Source organism: Chrysemys picta, chromosome 9, assembly GCF_011386835.1.
Source record: "Chrysemys picta bellii isolate R12L10 chromosome 9, ASM1138683v2, whole genome shotgun sequence".
NCBI classification, from domain to species: Eukaryota; Metazoa; Chordata; order Testudines; family Emydidae; genus Chrysemys; species Chrysemys picta.
The window spans coordinates 49,351,627-49,366,898 of record NC_088799.1 but is presented as its reverse complement, the minus strand read 5'-3'; the positions used below and the strand labels follow the sequence as shown (position 1 = coordinate 49,366,898).

Sequence of the window (15,272 nt, the reverse complement as noted above, 5' to 3'; positions counted from 1 at the left end):
GATCTCTAATGTGTGTGTACAGATTCTCCAGACCTTTCTAAAACTGGACCATCACATGGTGAGCGAAGACCGACCTGCCCTGGAGTGGAGGGTGGAAGACCGAAATAGTGGCCAAATGGACTTTGATCAATGACAAGGACAACCCTTGGAGCTTGAGATGCAGAAGATAGCAGGCCTCACTGCAGGCCATCCTGGACTCAGCCAGGATACCCCAGAACAAGGCCCAGCATGTGAACCTCTTCCACTTGGCCAAGTAGGTTGCTCTGGTGGAGGGCTTTCTGTTACCCAACAAGACTTGTTGGACCCAGGCTGAGCATTCCTGTTCTTACGCATTTAGCCACACAGAAGCCACGCTGTGAAGTGTGGTGCCACCAGGTTTGGATGCAGAAGACTGCCATGGTTCTGGGACAGCAGGTCTGGCCAGAGAGTTAACTGCAGCAGGACAGCTACCGAAATGTCCATCCGCGTGCCAAAGCAGTGGTGCCGAAGCCACGCAGGGCCTATCAGAATCACCTTTGCCTTGTCCTGTTTGATCTTCATGAGGACCTTGTGGATTAGCAGCAACAGTTGGAAGGTGTACATATGAGCCCCCGACCATGGGAGCAGAAAGCTGCCCAACAGGGAGCCCCTGCCCAATCCCCAGAATGAACAGAACACGTGGCATTTCCTGTTCTGACAGGACGCGAACAGGTCCATTTGGGGAGTCCCCCACCTCTAGAAGAACACACTGACTGTCTCCAGGTGGAGCGACCCCTCGTAGTGAATCAAGAAGGTCCTGCTGAGGCAATCTGCTAATACCTTCCTGGCCCCAGGCAGATGCGCAGCTGCCAGATGGATGGCATGCCGCACACAGAAGTCCCAAAGGTGGAGAGCTTCTTGGAAAAGGGCCGACGACCTGGCTCCACCCTGCCTGTTGATATAATATATCGCTGTGGTATTGTCTGCCAGGTCCTGCACCATCTTGCTCTTCACGTGGAGCAGGAAAGCCTGGCAGGCCAGGCAAACTGCTTTGAGCTCCCTGACATTCATGTGGAGGATCAGATTGTCCAGCGGCCCTGCGTGCTGAGCTCACCCAGGTGGGCTCCCCAGACCAAGGCATCAGAAACCAGGGTCAGCGTCAGGGATTGAGCCATGAAAGGAACTCCCTCCAACCCATATTTGGGGCTCAACCACCAATCCAAGGTGGATCGGATGTGAACCAGCACCCTGACTACCCAGTCTAGATTGTGTCTTACTAACCAACTACTGTAAACAAACTATTTACAAGGCCTTAAGGCTCAAAGACCAAAGTAGAACCACCACTAGCCCTTGCGAGATAAGGGAAAGTCGCTCCAACTAACCATCATGGGCAGTAAAAATAACAGAGGGAATAGGGCCAGCAGCACTTAATATACCAACGCATGAGCGTGGCACTCAAGAGGGCGCCACAGCCGACCCTACTGATACTGCTAAGGCAAAAATCTCCGACTGCCAGCTCATGTGGGCGCACGCACCCCTAGAATGGAATCGACATGAGCAAGCACTTGAACTGTTCGCTTGGGGGGGGGGGGGGGTTAGGTTTTCTTCCCCTGTGAAGGGCTTATGGAGCTATTCATCCCATGACAGAAGGAGGAACCAGACTTCACCAATAAAATGCCATCACTGTCTGCTTGCAGGGGGAGCCTAGGCCTCGTAGAAGTACTCTGTTTTGCCTGGCTCCTAGAAAAGTAGCCGAAGGTAGCCTGCACTGAAGAGCCACAAACAGCACATATGCTTGTCTTCTCTTCTACTGTTCTTGGAGGCCAGAGCCATGAAAATAAGAGAGTCAGAACCTCAAAAATAAGATTGCTAATACAGTAGGTAGTAAGCTGCAATAGCCAGCAAGAGAGAGCCCTGCCTCCTTCACTGCCCAGCTCACAGACCCTGAACTGCAATATATGGTAACCTGGCCTTTCAGCATTCAAAACAGCACTGTAAAGCAGGAGACAAGCCATTCATGCAAAGTACATACACAATGCAATATTACTATACCTTTTCCTTTTCAGTCCATGGGGAAAGGGTCAAGAAAGAGAAAAGTCAGAGAGAAATCAATACAACAGAAGAAAGTGAAGATAGCAGTAACAGACATACTATCAAATAAGCTAAAGAAGGGACTAGAGCCTCCAAATTCTGCTGGTAGAGCTTGTTTTGTTAACTCTCAATGTTTTGTTTATTTAATAAATGGGAGAATGGGACGAGAGGAAGGGAGAAGGGTGGTTGGTAATTATATTACAGCAGAAAAAAAATTAATATGTAGAATTACTACAGAAGTGTGTATGCCAGACTTTGCTCTATTCACCCTGATTTCATGATAAGCAGAGAGAAAGTATAATGGAAAAAGCAGTAATTTAAGAGAACATTTGTAATTTTCATCTTGTGACCATGTATTATGGAACACAGTAAATGACAGGAGGGATTTTTTTTAATCCACAAATTTTTGAAAGTTTGTTTAAAGTCCCCAGGTAGGATTTTCCCACGTGATTTAGGAGCATCAGCACCATTGACTTTCACTGGGACTTGTGCTCCTAAGTCTCTTAGGCAATTGTGAAAAGCCCATTCCCTTCCCCCATGGTAAGGAGCCACACAGAAGCAAGAGTAAAAATACACAGATACTGTCACTGAATTTTGCTAGTGAGCTCATAATAAATTCAACCCCCTACATACCCACACAGTATTTTCTGTATGGTAATGTATTCACTGCAGAGATAACTGGGGCTCCTACTTGGGACATCCTAAACCCCCTCCATGCCACACACAAAACCTTCTCACCCAAATTTGGTGGTGCTTTAAATCCAGACTAGCTGATCTATCTGGGGTGTGGTTTTTTGTTTTGTTTTTTTACACCAAGCTACTCAAAGACTTCAGTAAGAGCCTAGTAGGAAATTTCCTCTTATTTACATAAGCAGCCCCTTGGATTATTTATTTCTTGAAATCACATTTATTATGGTAGTGCCTACTAGCCAGACCAGAATAGGGTCTCATTGTGCTAGGCACTGCACAAACACAGTACAGGGAATGAGCACACGGCTGGGAGTCAGGATTCACAAGTTCTATTCTGAACTCTTTCTCTGACTAATCTTACAACTTCACAAACATTTAAGTTAGGCTTCTCACCACCTCTCTGACATGGGTATATATCAATCAATGACCCATCTACAGATGGCATATGAAACGTAAGTAAGTAACTAGACTAAGATCACACACAAGAAGCCTGTGGCAGAGCTGACATTAGGCCCAGCTCTCCTGTCTGCTAGTGCCTAATCCACTCACCATGCTTCTTAGATAAATTAACTCCCTTCAGCCTCAGACATGTAGTCTAATATTCATATAAATCTATTGTCTGAATATATTCAGTTTTCAAGAGATGTTGCAGAAATAGAGTTTAAAGAAAAGCAACAACCATCAGAGGCACACAAAAAATCAGTCATATGAAGAGAAACGAAGATGTGAACTTTTTAGAGGAAACAAGAGGGAACTGACAGTATAAAGAAAAATACTCTATAGAGAGTATAGAGAAGAGACAGACACTGGCCTTTATTTACCGATACATAATGGAACAAGGAGTCACTCAATGACATTAAGGACAAATTTAAAAACAGATTAAAAATATTTTTACTTTTAAACACAATGCAAAATTAGTCTGTGGAACTCACTTCTACAAGATAGAGGACAAGAGCTTTGCACCCTTCAAAAGAGATTGGATATATAACAATTAGAACTTCCACAGTTACATTACAAAGGATGAACATTTATAAAGGCTATTAAAAATAAACAAACACACACTCATGCCTCAGGGTGTAACTCAACCACTGACAGGAGTTAGGAAGAAATTTCCTCCCCTGGACAGATTTTTCTACTGAGACATTTCTTGTACTGGCCTCTGAATACAGTTGGAAACTGGACACCTGACTATACACAAACCACTGGTCTGGATCTTGCAAGGCAATCCCCATATCTCTATAAAGGTGGACTTGAAAAATCCCTCCTCAATAGTCTCCTTCAGTTTCTCCTACCTTTATAAGATGATTTGACAGTCCTAGGGTAAGAGCTATTGTTTTCTGCTAAGTAGTTTTGAAAGCTCTTATCTAAAAGAAGTGTATAGTAAATATTTCTGTTCCTTATTCAGAACAAAGCTGATGACATATCCATAATATATATGATGAAATGCCCTCTTTAATATGATCTTTAGTTACCACTGGAAAATAGAATCTACTAAACATTTTTTAAAAAGTCAGTAAGTGTGAATAATCTGTACTCAAGAATTTTAAATGAGTTGGTTGAGTAGTGCTCCAGACCAATAACGTTAATTTTAATTAAATTAAGAGAAGTCAAGGTTGTGCCAATATTTATAAAGGGTAAACAGGATGAGTCCTATAATTATAGGCCAGTAAGCCAGACCCCGATCATGGGCAAAATACTGGAAAGGCCGATACATGATTCAAGAATAATCACTGATGCAGAACACTTGATAAGCTGGGCACAGTTAAACATACTTTTCAGTGTCACTATTTTCTAGGGTGCAATCCCACTTGCTAGAAGTCTGATCAACATTCTCTTATATGTATGACTTTGCATTTAGCTGTATTGAAAAGAACTTGGGGTCATTAACAACTGCATATGAACTCCCAGTGTGATCATGTGACCAAAAGGGCCAAAATATGTGGATATATTGTGACAGTCTGAACCCCTATGCTCACCCTTTTTACAAAACTATAATGGATTTTGTAAAAAGTATGCTTTGTGAGGTATCATTAGAAAACTCAATTTGCTGATCATTATTGTCCTGGCAAAATGTGTGTGGCAACACTGTATGTAAAATTATAAGATTCTACTGTAGGATGTTACTAGGACATATTCTAAAGCTGGGGAAACAGCCAGAAACCAGTTCCTCAGAAACAAAAAGGCACACTGATGCCTCAGCCAGGTGTCAATGAAATCAAATAGACTATTACCTGGTTAAGTGGTCATTATTTGACAGGAAAACCGGGGAGAGTGAGAAATTTACATCTTGGCAATGAATAGCTAGAGGTTACCTCTCCACAGACTGGCTATCTCCTGAACCTCAGCTGGAGATATTTTCAAAGGAAAAGAGAGCTATAAAACAGGAGAGCAGAGGCCCCAAAAATCTTTCTCCCTTCATCGCTACTCACGGCATCAACGCCACCTGAAGGACAAGGAAATTAACACTGAACTGGGGGAAGAGATCCTGACTGAAAGTCTTGCTGGCTGAAATCCTGCTAAAGCATATGGTGAGAGAAACCTTTGCTTTGAATTAACTTAGCTTGTTAAGTTATTAGAGTGTTTTACCTTTTATTTACTTTGTAACCAATTCTGACTTTTATGCCTTCCATGTGAAATCACTTAAAATCTATCTTTCTGTAGTTAATAAACTTGTTTTATCTAAACCAGTGTGTGTTTGGATTGAAGTGGTTGGGGAACTCCATTTTAGATAAGGTTTGTGCATGTCATTTTCTATTAATGAAATGACAGACTTTATATGAGTTTGTATTGTCCAGGAGAGTACTGGGCAGTAAAAGTTGCACATTTCTTTGGATGGTCTGGGACTGGGAGTTTACTTGTGGTATCCACAGTGTAATTCACGGCTATAGCACTCTCAGTATAACGGAGTGATTTACATGCTTTCTGAAATTTATGTCAGAAAAACTGGTGCAGATTGAATCGCATCAGGACATCTCATGGGAGATGTGGACAAACCCTCTAAATGGAAAATGAGGCAAACACCTGTATGTGATTGTGGTCTCCGGGCACAAATGATAGAGCACATCATATCTGAATGTCCCCTTCGCTCTTTTGCCGGGAGCCTGAAGGACATTCAACAGCTTACTGCTGCAGAAATGTGCTGGCTATCAAACTTAGAAATAAATTTATAGTTATTGCTACCTACCCAAGCCATACAAAAGAAGATGATGATGATGATTTACATGCCGGAGGCTATGTGTGGACAGACCAGGAGTGGTTGCTCTCAGAGTGAAGCAGTGTAAAAGGTACCCCAGGTTGGAGAATAGAGGGGATACATTTGTCCATCTGTCTAGATTGTACCCTGGGGAATGTCACATATATAAACTAGGGAATAGAACAGGGGTGGGCAAACCTTTTGGGCCGAGGGCCACATCTAGGTGGGGCAATTGTATGCAGGGCCAGGGCAGGGGTTTGAGGTGCGTGAGGGAGTGTGGGACGGGGTGTGGTGTGCAGGAAGAGGCTCAGGGCAGGGAGTTGGGGAGAGGGGTGCAGGAGGGGTTCGGGCTCCGGCCCATCGCCGCTTACCTAAAGCGGCTCCGGGGTGCCGCAGCACACACGCAGCCAGGGAAGGCGGGGCTGGCTGCAGGCAGGGCAGGGGGTGCAGGCAGGGAGTGCGGGGCTGGCTGGAGACAGAAGCTGGCTGCAGGCAGGGCAGGAGTGCGGGGCTGGGTGCGGGCAGGGGGTGCAGCAGGGGCTGGCTGCGGGCAGGGCAGGGGGTGTGGGGCTGGTGAGGGCAGGGGGTGCAGCAGGGGCTGGCTGCTGCTGCGGGCAGGGAGGGGCTCACCTGCTTCTACCGCCCCGGCCCTTTAAATAGCTGCCGGAGCCCTGGGGAAGCGGCAGGGCTCCAGCGGCTATTTAAAGGGCCGGGGCGGAAGAAGCAAGGGGAGCCCCGCACTTTTTAAATAGCCCCCAGAGCCCCGCAGCCCTACCCCAGGGCTCCAGAAGTGGGGCTCTGGTGGCAATTTAAAGGGCCTGGGGCTCCAGCCCCTGCTGGGAGCCCCAGGCCCTTTAAATTGCCCCCTGGGGAAGCCGGCTGCCCCTGTACGGTGTACCGGCAGCGGCAAGGGCACGGGGCCCGATTCAGGGGAATCGCCTGAAATCGGCCTAAAGCCAGCCCTGACTAATGTAACCAAATTCTACATTTTAAAAATCCATACAGTAGTTTTACAGACAGCTTTCTCTCACTTTATCAAAGCAAGGTTTCTGATGTGCCTTAAAGAGTTTGTAAATGATTGGATGTTTTTGAAGCAGTATTACATATATATTGTTCCGAGATTTTATAGATATTGCTTCGGTCTTGTCCTTTGTGCTTTGGATGGGGGTGTATGGAAACATTCTCTGTACTGACTGTCTCTTTTCTTCTTTACAGAGAAAGGAGGAACAAAGTAGTTTGCATGTATATAGTGCTTTACATGTCCAAAGCACTGTATCCTACTGATGTAAACTGATCTTTACAATATCCCTGTAAGACAGGGAATTATGCTTAGCAGTATCTCCCAGCTATGATATGGGGCTCGCACAAACAGTTCTTCCCAAGGTCTGCCAGGATGAGAACTCAGCAGTCCCTGGCTTCCAGTCCTGTGCTCTAGTCACCAGTAGTACCTCAGACCAACACACACACACACACACACACACACACACACACACTTACACTTTCCACTGCTATGGTTGGATAGGATTGAGAGGATAGTGCACTACCACTTCTGCTAGCTTCAAAAGTATCACACTCTCAAAGTGAAGCATGCAAATTTGGCTTTTTGATTACAGTTTACATTTAAGTGAGCAAATAGGACCAATTCTTGTTCAAGTTTGATTTTATCCTCAGCCCAGAATAATATTTAATAGCAGATTTCTCTCACCCTGTAATAGCTAAGAAATGTATTACAGTGTTAGACTCAACATGTCCTGCCAACATTTAAGTCAGGATGTGATCTGATAACAAGGAATCTATTATTTGAAAAGTTGGGACAAATGCTAGCAAAAAGATGATAAACATTGTAAGACAAATTTATGCTGATCTTGTTTATATTGCCTCAATATTCTGTTAAACCAAAATGATGAATTTTCATTAAGTATCAGAGACTTCTATAATAACAATTGCCTAGAAGATAGGAAACATTCCAGAAGGCCTATGAGATTTCTGTTGAGTGAACTCTAGTCAGCCTGACGCAACTTGTTATAAAGTTGAAGGAAAAAATAGACAAATGATAGAATGGACAATTAAATTGCTTTAAAAAAATGCTAGTTTTTTGGTCATGTTTATGACCCTGTATTTTTTATAGTTCTTTACTTAAATGAATTAATATTTAATAGGTAAATTAAATATTAAAATATGAAATTCAGAATGGCATTTGAATGCTGAAGAAACCAAAATGGTATTTTTAACTTACCAAAAATTAATGCCAAACCATGGGAAGTCCCCACTGCTATCAGACTTGACGCTGCCTGAACAGAACATGGAGAAAAGTTAAATTTTGAAATGTCAAACTGCCACAAGTCCATGATTTAAGCCCAGTCAGCATCTTTATTGCAGCTGGTCAAAGTTAATCAGCAAAGGGAAAACCATTTTAGAAAACTACAGACAGCAGTGTACATTACAGCAAGCTTCCCACAGACAAGTATCAAATGCATACAATCCAAAATATCTGTATCAACCACCCATCACAATACTGCTATTAAAATATAATTTTATATCTCAATGACTGTCATTTACCTCATCATTCCTTAATTTGAGCACAGTGCTGTATTTTCCCCACCCTGTTTCAAGTTCAATACATTCATCTACCATGGTGATGAAAAACCACAGACAGTAGATTTCCTCTATGTGAGGTTAATATCACTCCTGTTGTCTGGCACAGGAGTGCATTCCCTGTTTTTCATATCCAAGGATTACAGTTTGAGTGCACCCTCAGCAATTCTCTGATCCCCCATAAAGGGCCCAGTTCAACTGACAGAGAGAAAAATTCCCAATGACTTCAATGAGGAGTTGGATACGGCTTTAAGTGCCACAAAGTCAGGAATATAGTTAAACGTTGTAAAGATATATTTGTGTCTTCTGCTATAAAGCTTTGAAAACATTGTAGATAAAAAAATGCTTGAAAACCAGGAGCTTCTAAGTTCAGGTTTTATATACATGCATGTCCCGTACACACAGTAGACATTTCCAATTTGTTCTGTAAATAGTAGACCTGGATTTCAGTGATTCTCCTTGTTCCTTAGACATTGTTAGAATACTGCACATGAATTTATTTCTTTGGTTCACCCTACCTCTATGAACTGTTACACTTACACCAAAGGTTCTCTAAGGAGACAAGCAGCCTAAATAGGGCATTTCTCTTAAAAACTGATTTCCCTTATTCTTCAGCCATGGGCAACCTTAATTCTGATGTTTCCTAGCTGGAGTGCTTGACTCCACAACTTTAATAGTGTTTTTAACCAAGGCATGGTGGGAGTTTTTTGGTTTTTTTTTTTTTTTTTAAATTGAGTTGCTATAAGATGGTTATGATCATACTGGAAGCCAGTATGTTATACAGTTTATGATGTGTGAGGTAGTATCTTTTATTGAACCAACCTCTGTTGGTGAGAGAGGGACGCTTTGGAGCTCACGCCGAGAAAAGCTCTGTGTAAGGTTGAAAGCTTCCCTCTCTCACCAATAGAAGTTAGTCCAATAAAAGATGTTACCTGACCCACCTTGTCTCTCTAATATCCTGGGACCAACATGGTTACAACAACATAGTATGCAGTTTATGGTATGACACTTAGTTGATGTTGGAGGACCTTGGACAGATACCAGGAATGATTATTTTTAAGGCTACAATTATTGCACAGAGGTTGCAGAGCAATCTCTGTGACATTGGGGCCCCCATGACTTCCAGCGACCTCCATGACATTGGGGGACCCCAAGCTGTCCAGCTGCTGCGAGCAGCCAGGGCCCCTCTGCAGATCCCAGACATCTGTGGTGGCAGCAGAGGGACCCCAGACCTGCTCAGAGGCTGCGGAGCCATCCCGCAGCTCCCCAGCTACCAACCCTGGCAGGGCCCCCCTCCAGCTCCTAGCCCCGCAGGGCAATGGGGAGATCCCACCCAGCTCCAGCCCTGCAGGGGGACCTCCCCACAGCTCCCAGCCACTGGGCAATAGGGTTCCTGGAGCTCCCAGTCACTGCAGCTGTGGGAGAGGGGCAGGGTGCTGGACTCTCCTCATTTTGTCAGGGATGTTTTTAGTAAGAGTCAGGGACAGGTCAAGACTTCGTGATTTTTTTTATTATTATTATTATTATTATCCGTGACCCGTCCCTAACTTTTACTAATAATATCCATGATAAAATCGTAGCCCTAATTATTTATTTCAGTCTAAGTAATGACTGGTAGGGAGGAAATATCACGGGAAACTTGGCATTGACATTTGCCAAGCTTTTATGTCACATTCAATGGGAAAATGTTAGTGCCTAAATTCATGTATACGCTACAACTTAAGCTGTATAAGTTATATCGCTCAAGGGTGTGAATAAGCCACCCCCCCGAGCAACACAAGTTACACAAACCTAACCACTTGTGTGGATAGCGCTATGCTGGCAGGAGAGCTCTCTCCCATCGACTTAGAGTGTCTGCACTAGCAGCTGCGCCACTGTAAGCTCGGTAGTGTAGCCATAGCCTAAGTAATAAGCCTTGGTCATGGTCTGAAAAAAGGCAGAAGCTTGTGGGACAAGTGATCAACAGAAGCTTCCCAAATGATATTGCCCTCAATATGACAATAGTGGGGGTGAGGGTAGAACTCCACTGCTATAAATGAAGTGTCTCAGGCTACTCCTTCTGCCATGCATGCTTAAGATTCTGGGTGTGAATCAATGCCACCTCCTGGGAGAAGGCCAAGATGAAAATGTCAACATTTCAATACTGCACTAGGGAGTACAAGGGATGGACCACAAATGTAACAGGAAGATTTACTATACTGTATTTTACAGTTCTTTCAGTACTTACTATTGCAGTAGGTAAACCAGCATCCACTTTGTCCTACAGTAACAGAAAAGTCATTATTAATAAAGTAAAAGGAGGCAGGGCTCCTTCCCTGGGTACATTTCTGTTCAAAAAAAAGTGCAGCTGTACTGACTGGAGGATCGCTCTGTGCTGCCTCTCATTCACACTGTGCTCTAACAGCAGCACCAACACTACAATGAGGAGGACACTACATCAGCAGCATAGTGTGAACCTCCCTGTGGAACTGCCCCACAAAAGGCAGGAGAGAAGCTGTGGGAATAGCTATGGAACCCCATGATTCCACGGGAAATGTAACCCCCCTCCCCCAAGTGAAGAAGGTTATTTGCACTCACTCCAAAGAAAAAACATCAAGATACACAATTAGCTTTAGCCTACCACACAAAAAATATTCACTTTAATAAGAAATGCAGTTGAACAATATTAACTTAATGTAATTTAACAGAACTTGAGAAATCACCAGTTGCAGCAGCATTAAGATTCAAGCCAAACTAAATGAAAAGAACAGTTACTTACCCCATGATTCTTTGAGATGCATTGTCCATACCGATTCTACTCTTGCCGCGCATGTGCCCCATGCATGTGAGATTGCATTATTTTTTAATAGCAATATCCTTTGTGGCTGCACCTGTGCCCCTTAAAGATGGGGCTTAAGAGGCAGGGCAGCCTCAATCACCACTCAGTTCCTTTGCCAATAAGAATCCCAGAAAGTGGGACGCTGATTAGCAGGGATGTAGAGCAGGCCATGGCATCTGTGTGGACATAAGGTACAGAGAGTAGGTTGTCATGGGTTCAAAGAGTTCAAAGGGTTCATCAGACCAGTTAGAACCAAGTTGCAATCCCAGGAAGGGGGAGGCTCCTTGACTGGAGTGAAAATGTAGGAGACCCTGGAGAAATTTTGATACCGTAGGGTGAACAAACATAATGTAACCCTGCACCCAGGGTCATCTGCAGAGATGGCCACCACATGTACCCTAACCAAGCCCAGATGGAAAATAGTTTCCACTTTGCAGCATACGTGAGTCTGGTAGAGGGCTTCCTGCTCTGTAGGAAGATCTCCTGGACATCAGATGAACTCTCTCTCTAGGGGGTTAATCCAACCAGCATCCACAAAGTCAGATGCAGTGAGGCCAGGTTCAGGTGCAGTATCCGGCCCTGATTTTGAGAGAGTATGTTGGAAAGGAGAGGTAGGGTTATGGGTGGGTCCACAATAGCTCACCAGATCTGAGAACCAGAACTGTCTGGGTCTTGCTGGGGCTATCAAGAGGACATAGCCCTAGTCCTGCCTGAGTTTCCTGAGGACTCTGGGGATTATGTGAACATGCACGAAAGTACAGAGTGTAGTCCGTAGGAGGAGAAATGCATCCATCTGCAAACCTGGGCCTACTCCCCAACCCCCATGAGCAGAATGCCAGACACTTGCTATTCTTGTACATAACAAATAGACCCATCAACAGCTATCCCCATTTCAGAAAGATGCTGTGTAGAACAGAATTGCTGAGGAACCATTAGTAACGCTTTAGGAAGTCCTGTTGAGACAATCTGCCAAGGTGTTTCACAGGCCAGGAAGGTGGATAGACTCATGTGATTTGGTGGACAAAGCACCATTCCAACAGATACAGCACTTCCTGGCAGAGTGAAGATGACTTTGCCACTCCCTGCATGTTGATGTAGTAATTCACAATGATGTCATCAGTGATTATGTAGACAGGGAGACACTAGAGAAGAGGAAAGAAAGTCTTGCAGGTGAATCACATTGCCCTGAACTCCAGTATGTTCATATGCAGCAAGCTCTCGAACAGTGACACTTTTCCTTGGGCTTTTAAATGGCCGAGATGAACTCCCCGCTACAAAATGGAAGCATCTGTTATTACTATCTTGGTGGCAACAGAGAGACTGGAACTCCACTGCACACTTGGAACAGATCTGTACACCAGTTTAAAAAAGATGGGGACTTCTACAGGGACAGCGATAAGCTGGTCCATGCTGCACTTTCTGGGTGGGTATACTGATTTCAACCAGCTAGAGGTGAAGTCTGGCATGCTGTGCAACACAAGTACACACTTCCACATGTCCCATGAGTTTAAGACATGACTTCGCTGGTGTTCTGGGGTTCTTGCAGAGCTGGCTGATAGAATCTACCATGGTTGGAAGGCACTGGTCATTTGATAAGTTCTTGAAGACTTGCAGTCCACTGGAGCTCATATAAACTGTTCCAAAAAAGGACACTTGTAAGAGTGGTCCCTGAAAGGAGATGGGGAAGGAGGAACTGAATGGAATACCCTTGACTTACTACCTTGAGGACCCACTGGTCTGAGGTTATTCTCATCCACTTCCTCAGGAAGAAGGTTCTCAAAGGGGTGGATGGGGAAAAGGACAAACGATAAAACCTTCTGCCAGGCTCTCAACACTCACATCAAAACCAGTTCTTTAAGGAGGTGCAGCACGTGGGATGGAGGAGGACTGAGCAAGGTCTGAGGAACCTCTGTCTCTTGCATGGAGGCTCAGAAAACCTTTGTTATGTGTAGGACTGTGACTTGGATTTGCACTTGTAGTAGGGGTGCTTTCTCTGTGAAGTAAAAACACGATGTGGGAATACAAAGGCCCAACGGTCAAAGAGTCGCCTTAGCACCCTTAAGGACTGTGATGTTTTGACTGTAGTGTTTGGGGGGAGGGGGGGCGCAAAGGGAGAGAGAAGAAGATTAATCACCTCAAAATAGGAGGTCCTCTATAGTGGTTTTGACCTCCCATTGGATTTCAGGTGTCTGGATCCAGGAAGCAGGTCTCATGGTAATGCCAGATGCCATGGTCCCTGCCACCATATCCAAGCAGGTCATGGTGGCCAGCTGCACCTCTACCATCAAGGTCTTCATTCCTCCTAGTGTTCTCCCGTGGCAAGTTGTTCAGAAGGTTTGAGAATCACTCCCAAAGATTTGGGTGTGGGAGGGGAAAGAGGGGAAATAAAAAAAAAATAAAAAATCAAGCTTTGAAAGCAAAACTTGATAATTAGTCACTCAACTGGAGGCTGACAAGAATAGACATTGTGGACAAACAGGTACAATTTTGGGGGCGGTCCTTCTCTTGTGGCATATTCTTCGGTGCTCCTTGCTGTTTAGATTTCTCCTGGTCCACCAGTAGCCAGGTGTCAGGTTTTGGAAGAAACCCTCAAATCCCCTCACAGGGGGCTAGCATTTCCTATCTGCTTTGAGGTTAGTGGGATGGAAGTGGGAGTATGCCAGATCTCCTTCACCACAAAAGATCACCCTAGTTTATGGGTATTGCTATCCAGCCCACCTTGCAATGTGGAGAACATCCAACAATTTACCTTTTTTCCTCCTGAATTATCTCAGATAGGATGTCCAAAAGGATTGCTGAGAACTTTGAGGAGATCCTGGAAAATTAAACTCATCTTGAGACTGAAGATACGTTAACAGCTTCACCCAGAGACAAGGAAGCTTATTGAGGAGGTTGGTGGTTCCTGGTCAGGAGAAAGTTGGTCTTTCCAACTGAAGTACTCCTCTGCTGTGGTTGGGGAAGTGGAGCAGTTAGAGGAGGCTGACATTGTTTCCTCAGAGAAGGGGGTATTGGTTGAGAAACAAAAGAAGTGGATCTCTTCCAGAGTAGGAGTTCATGCTCAAGGGTTGTTAAACTGTAGAGGATATTGTGACAGATGCTCTTTAGAATCTACTGGTCTCCTATGTTCACCTTTATAGTACTCTCTGGGCTGTCCACTAAATTCCCATTGGCTCACCCAGGGCGGAGATCGAGATCTGGAGGTAGCCCTCAGTGCATTCAAGTGAAGACAAGTAGACATAGGTCTCCTCCATAAAAGAGAGGCAATCCTGTCCAGACAATCAGGTCTGCACGGTACCAGATGGAACAAAGCCAAAGTAGACGGCTGATACAAGACATCTCTCAAAATGGTCCAAGAGAGGAGACTCTGGTACCAGATCCACCAGTACCAGGATGTACCAGGATGATACCAGGTACCAAGTAGACAGCAGTGCCAAGGAAGTGCTCAGTGACATGGTAGGTGGTAGTCACCAAGGGTCTTGGTGCTAGAACACACAGTGCAGACACCATGCCAGAAGCACCACAGTCCTTTTGGAATGAAGGAGTCGTTGATGCCAAGGCACCAGCAAAAGGCTTGAGGCTGCACTTCCTAGCAGAGGGCACCTGAGTAGATCTGAGTCTCATACTCCGGGAAAGAAGGCAAATTTGCATCTGATGTCCTGACTGCAGTGGTGCTTCTTTCTCCCTCTCCCTGGTGCCTGAATGCCATCTGTGGGAGGAGAACGCATGAGAGGTAGAGGTGGTACAACAGCTAGCCAGTGCTGAGAACAGGAGCAGTTGAGCTTTCCCAGGTTTCTTGGGGGAAAGAATGGGGTTGCATAGGTATCTCCATCAAGAACAGCGCAGCCTTGCCTCTCTGTTCTTGAGAATCTTTTTAGCATATCAAGCAATGCTCTGTTGTGTTCCTCTCCCAGGCAGGTGAGACATCTG

General features: G+C 44.8%; 1 protein-coding gene across 4 annotated transcripts in view; it reads right to left on the bottom strand.

Annotated features, from left to right (window-relative positions):
- Window positions 1-15,272, bottom strand: part of VPS8 (VPS8 subunit of CORVET complex) — a 252,389-nt gene that overhangs the window by 222,491 nt on the left and 14,626 nt on the right. For all 4 annotated transcript variants that reach the window (XM_065556171.1, XM_042853465.2, XM_005308658.4 and 1 more), the window contains exons 5-6: window positions 10,755-10,787; window positions 8,169-8,223 (exon numbers count right to left, since the gene is read on the bottom strand). In XM_065556171.1, coding sequence (XP_065412243.1) covers window positions 8,169-8,223; window positions 10,755-10,787 — 88 coding nt within the window. The remainder of the gene's footprint in view (window positions 1-8,168; window positions 8,224-10,754; window positions 10,788-15,272) is intronic.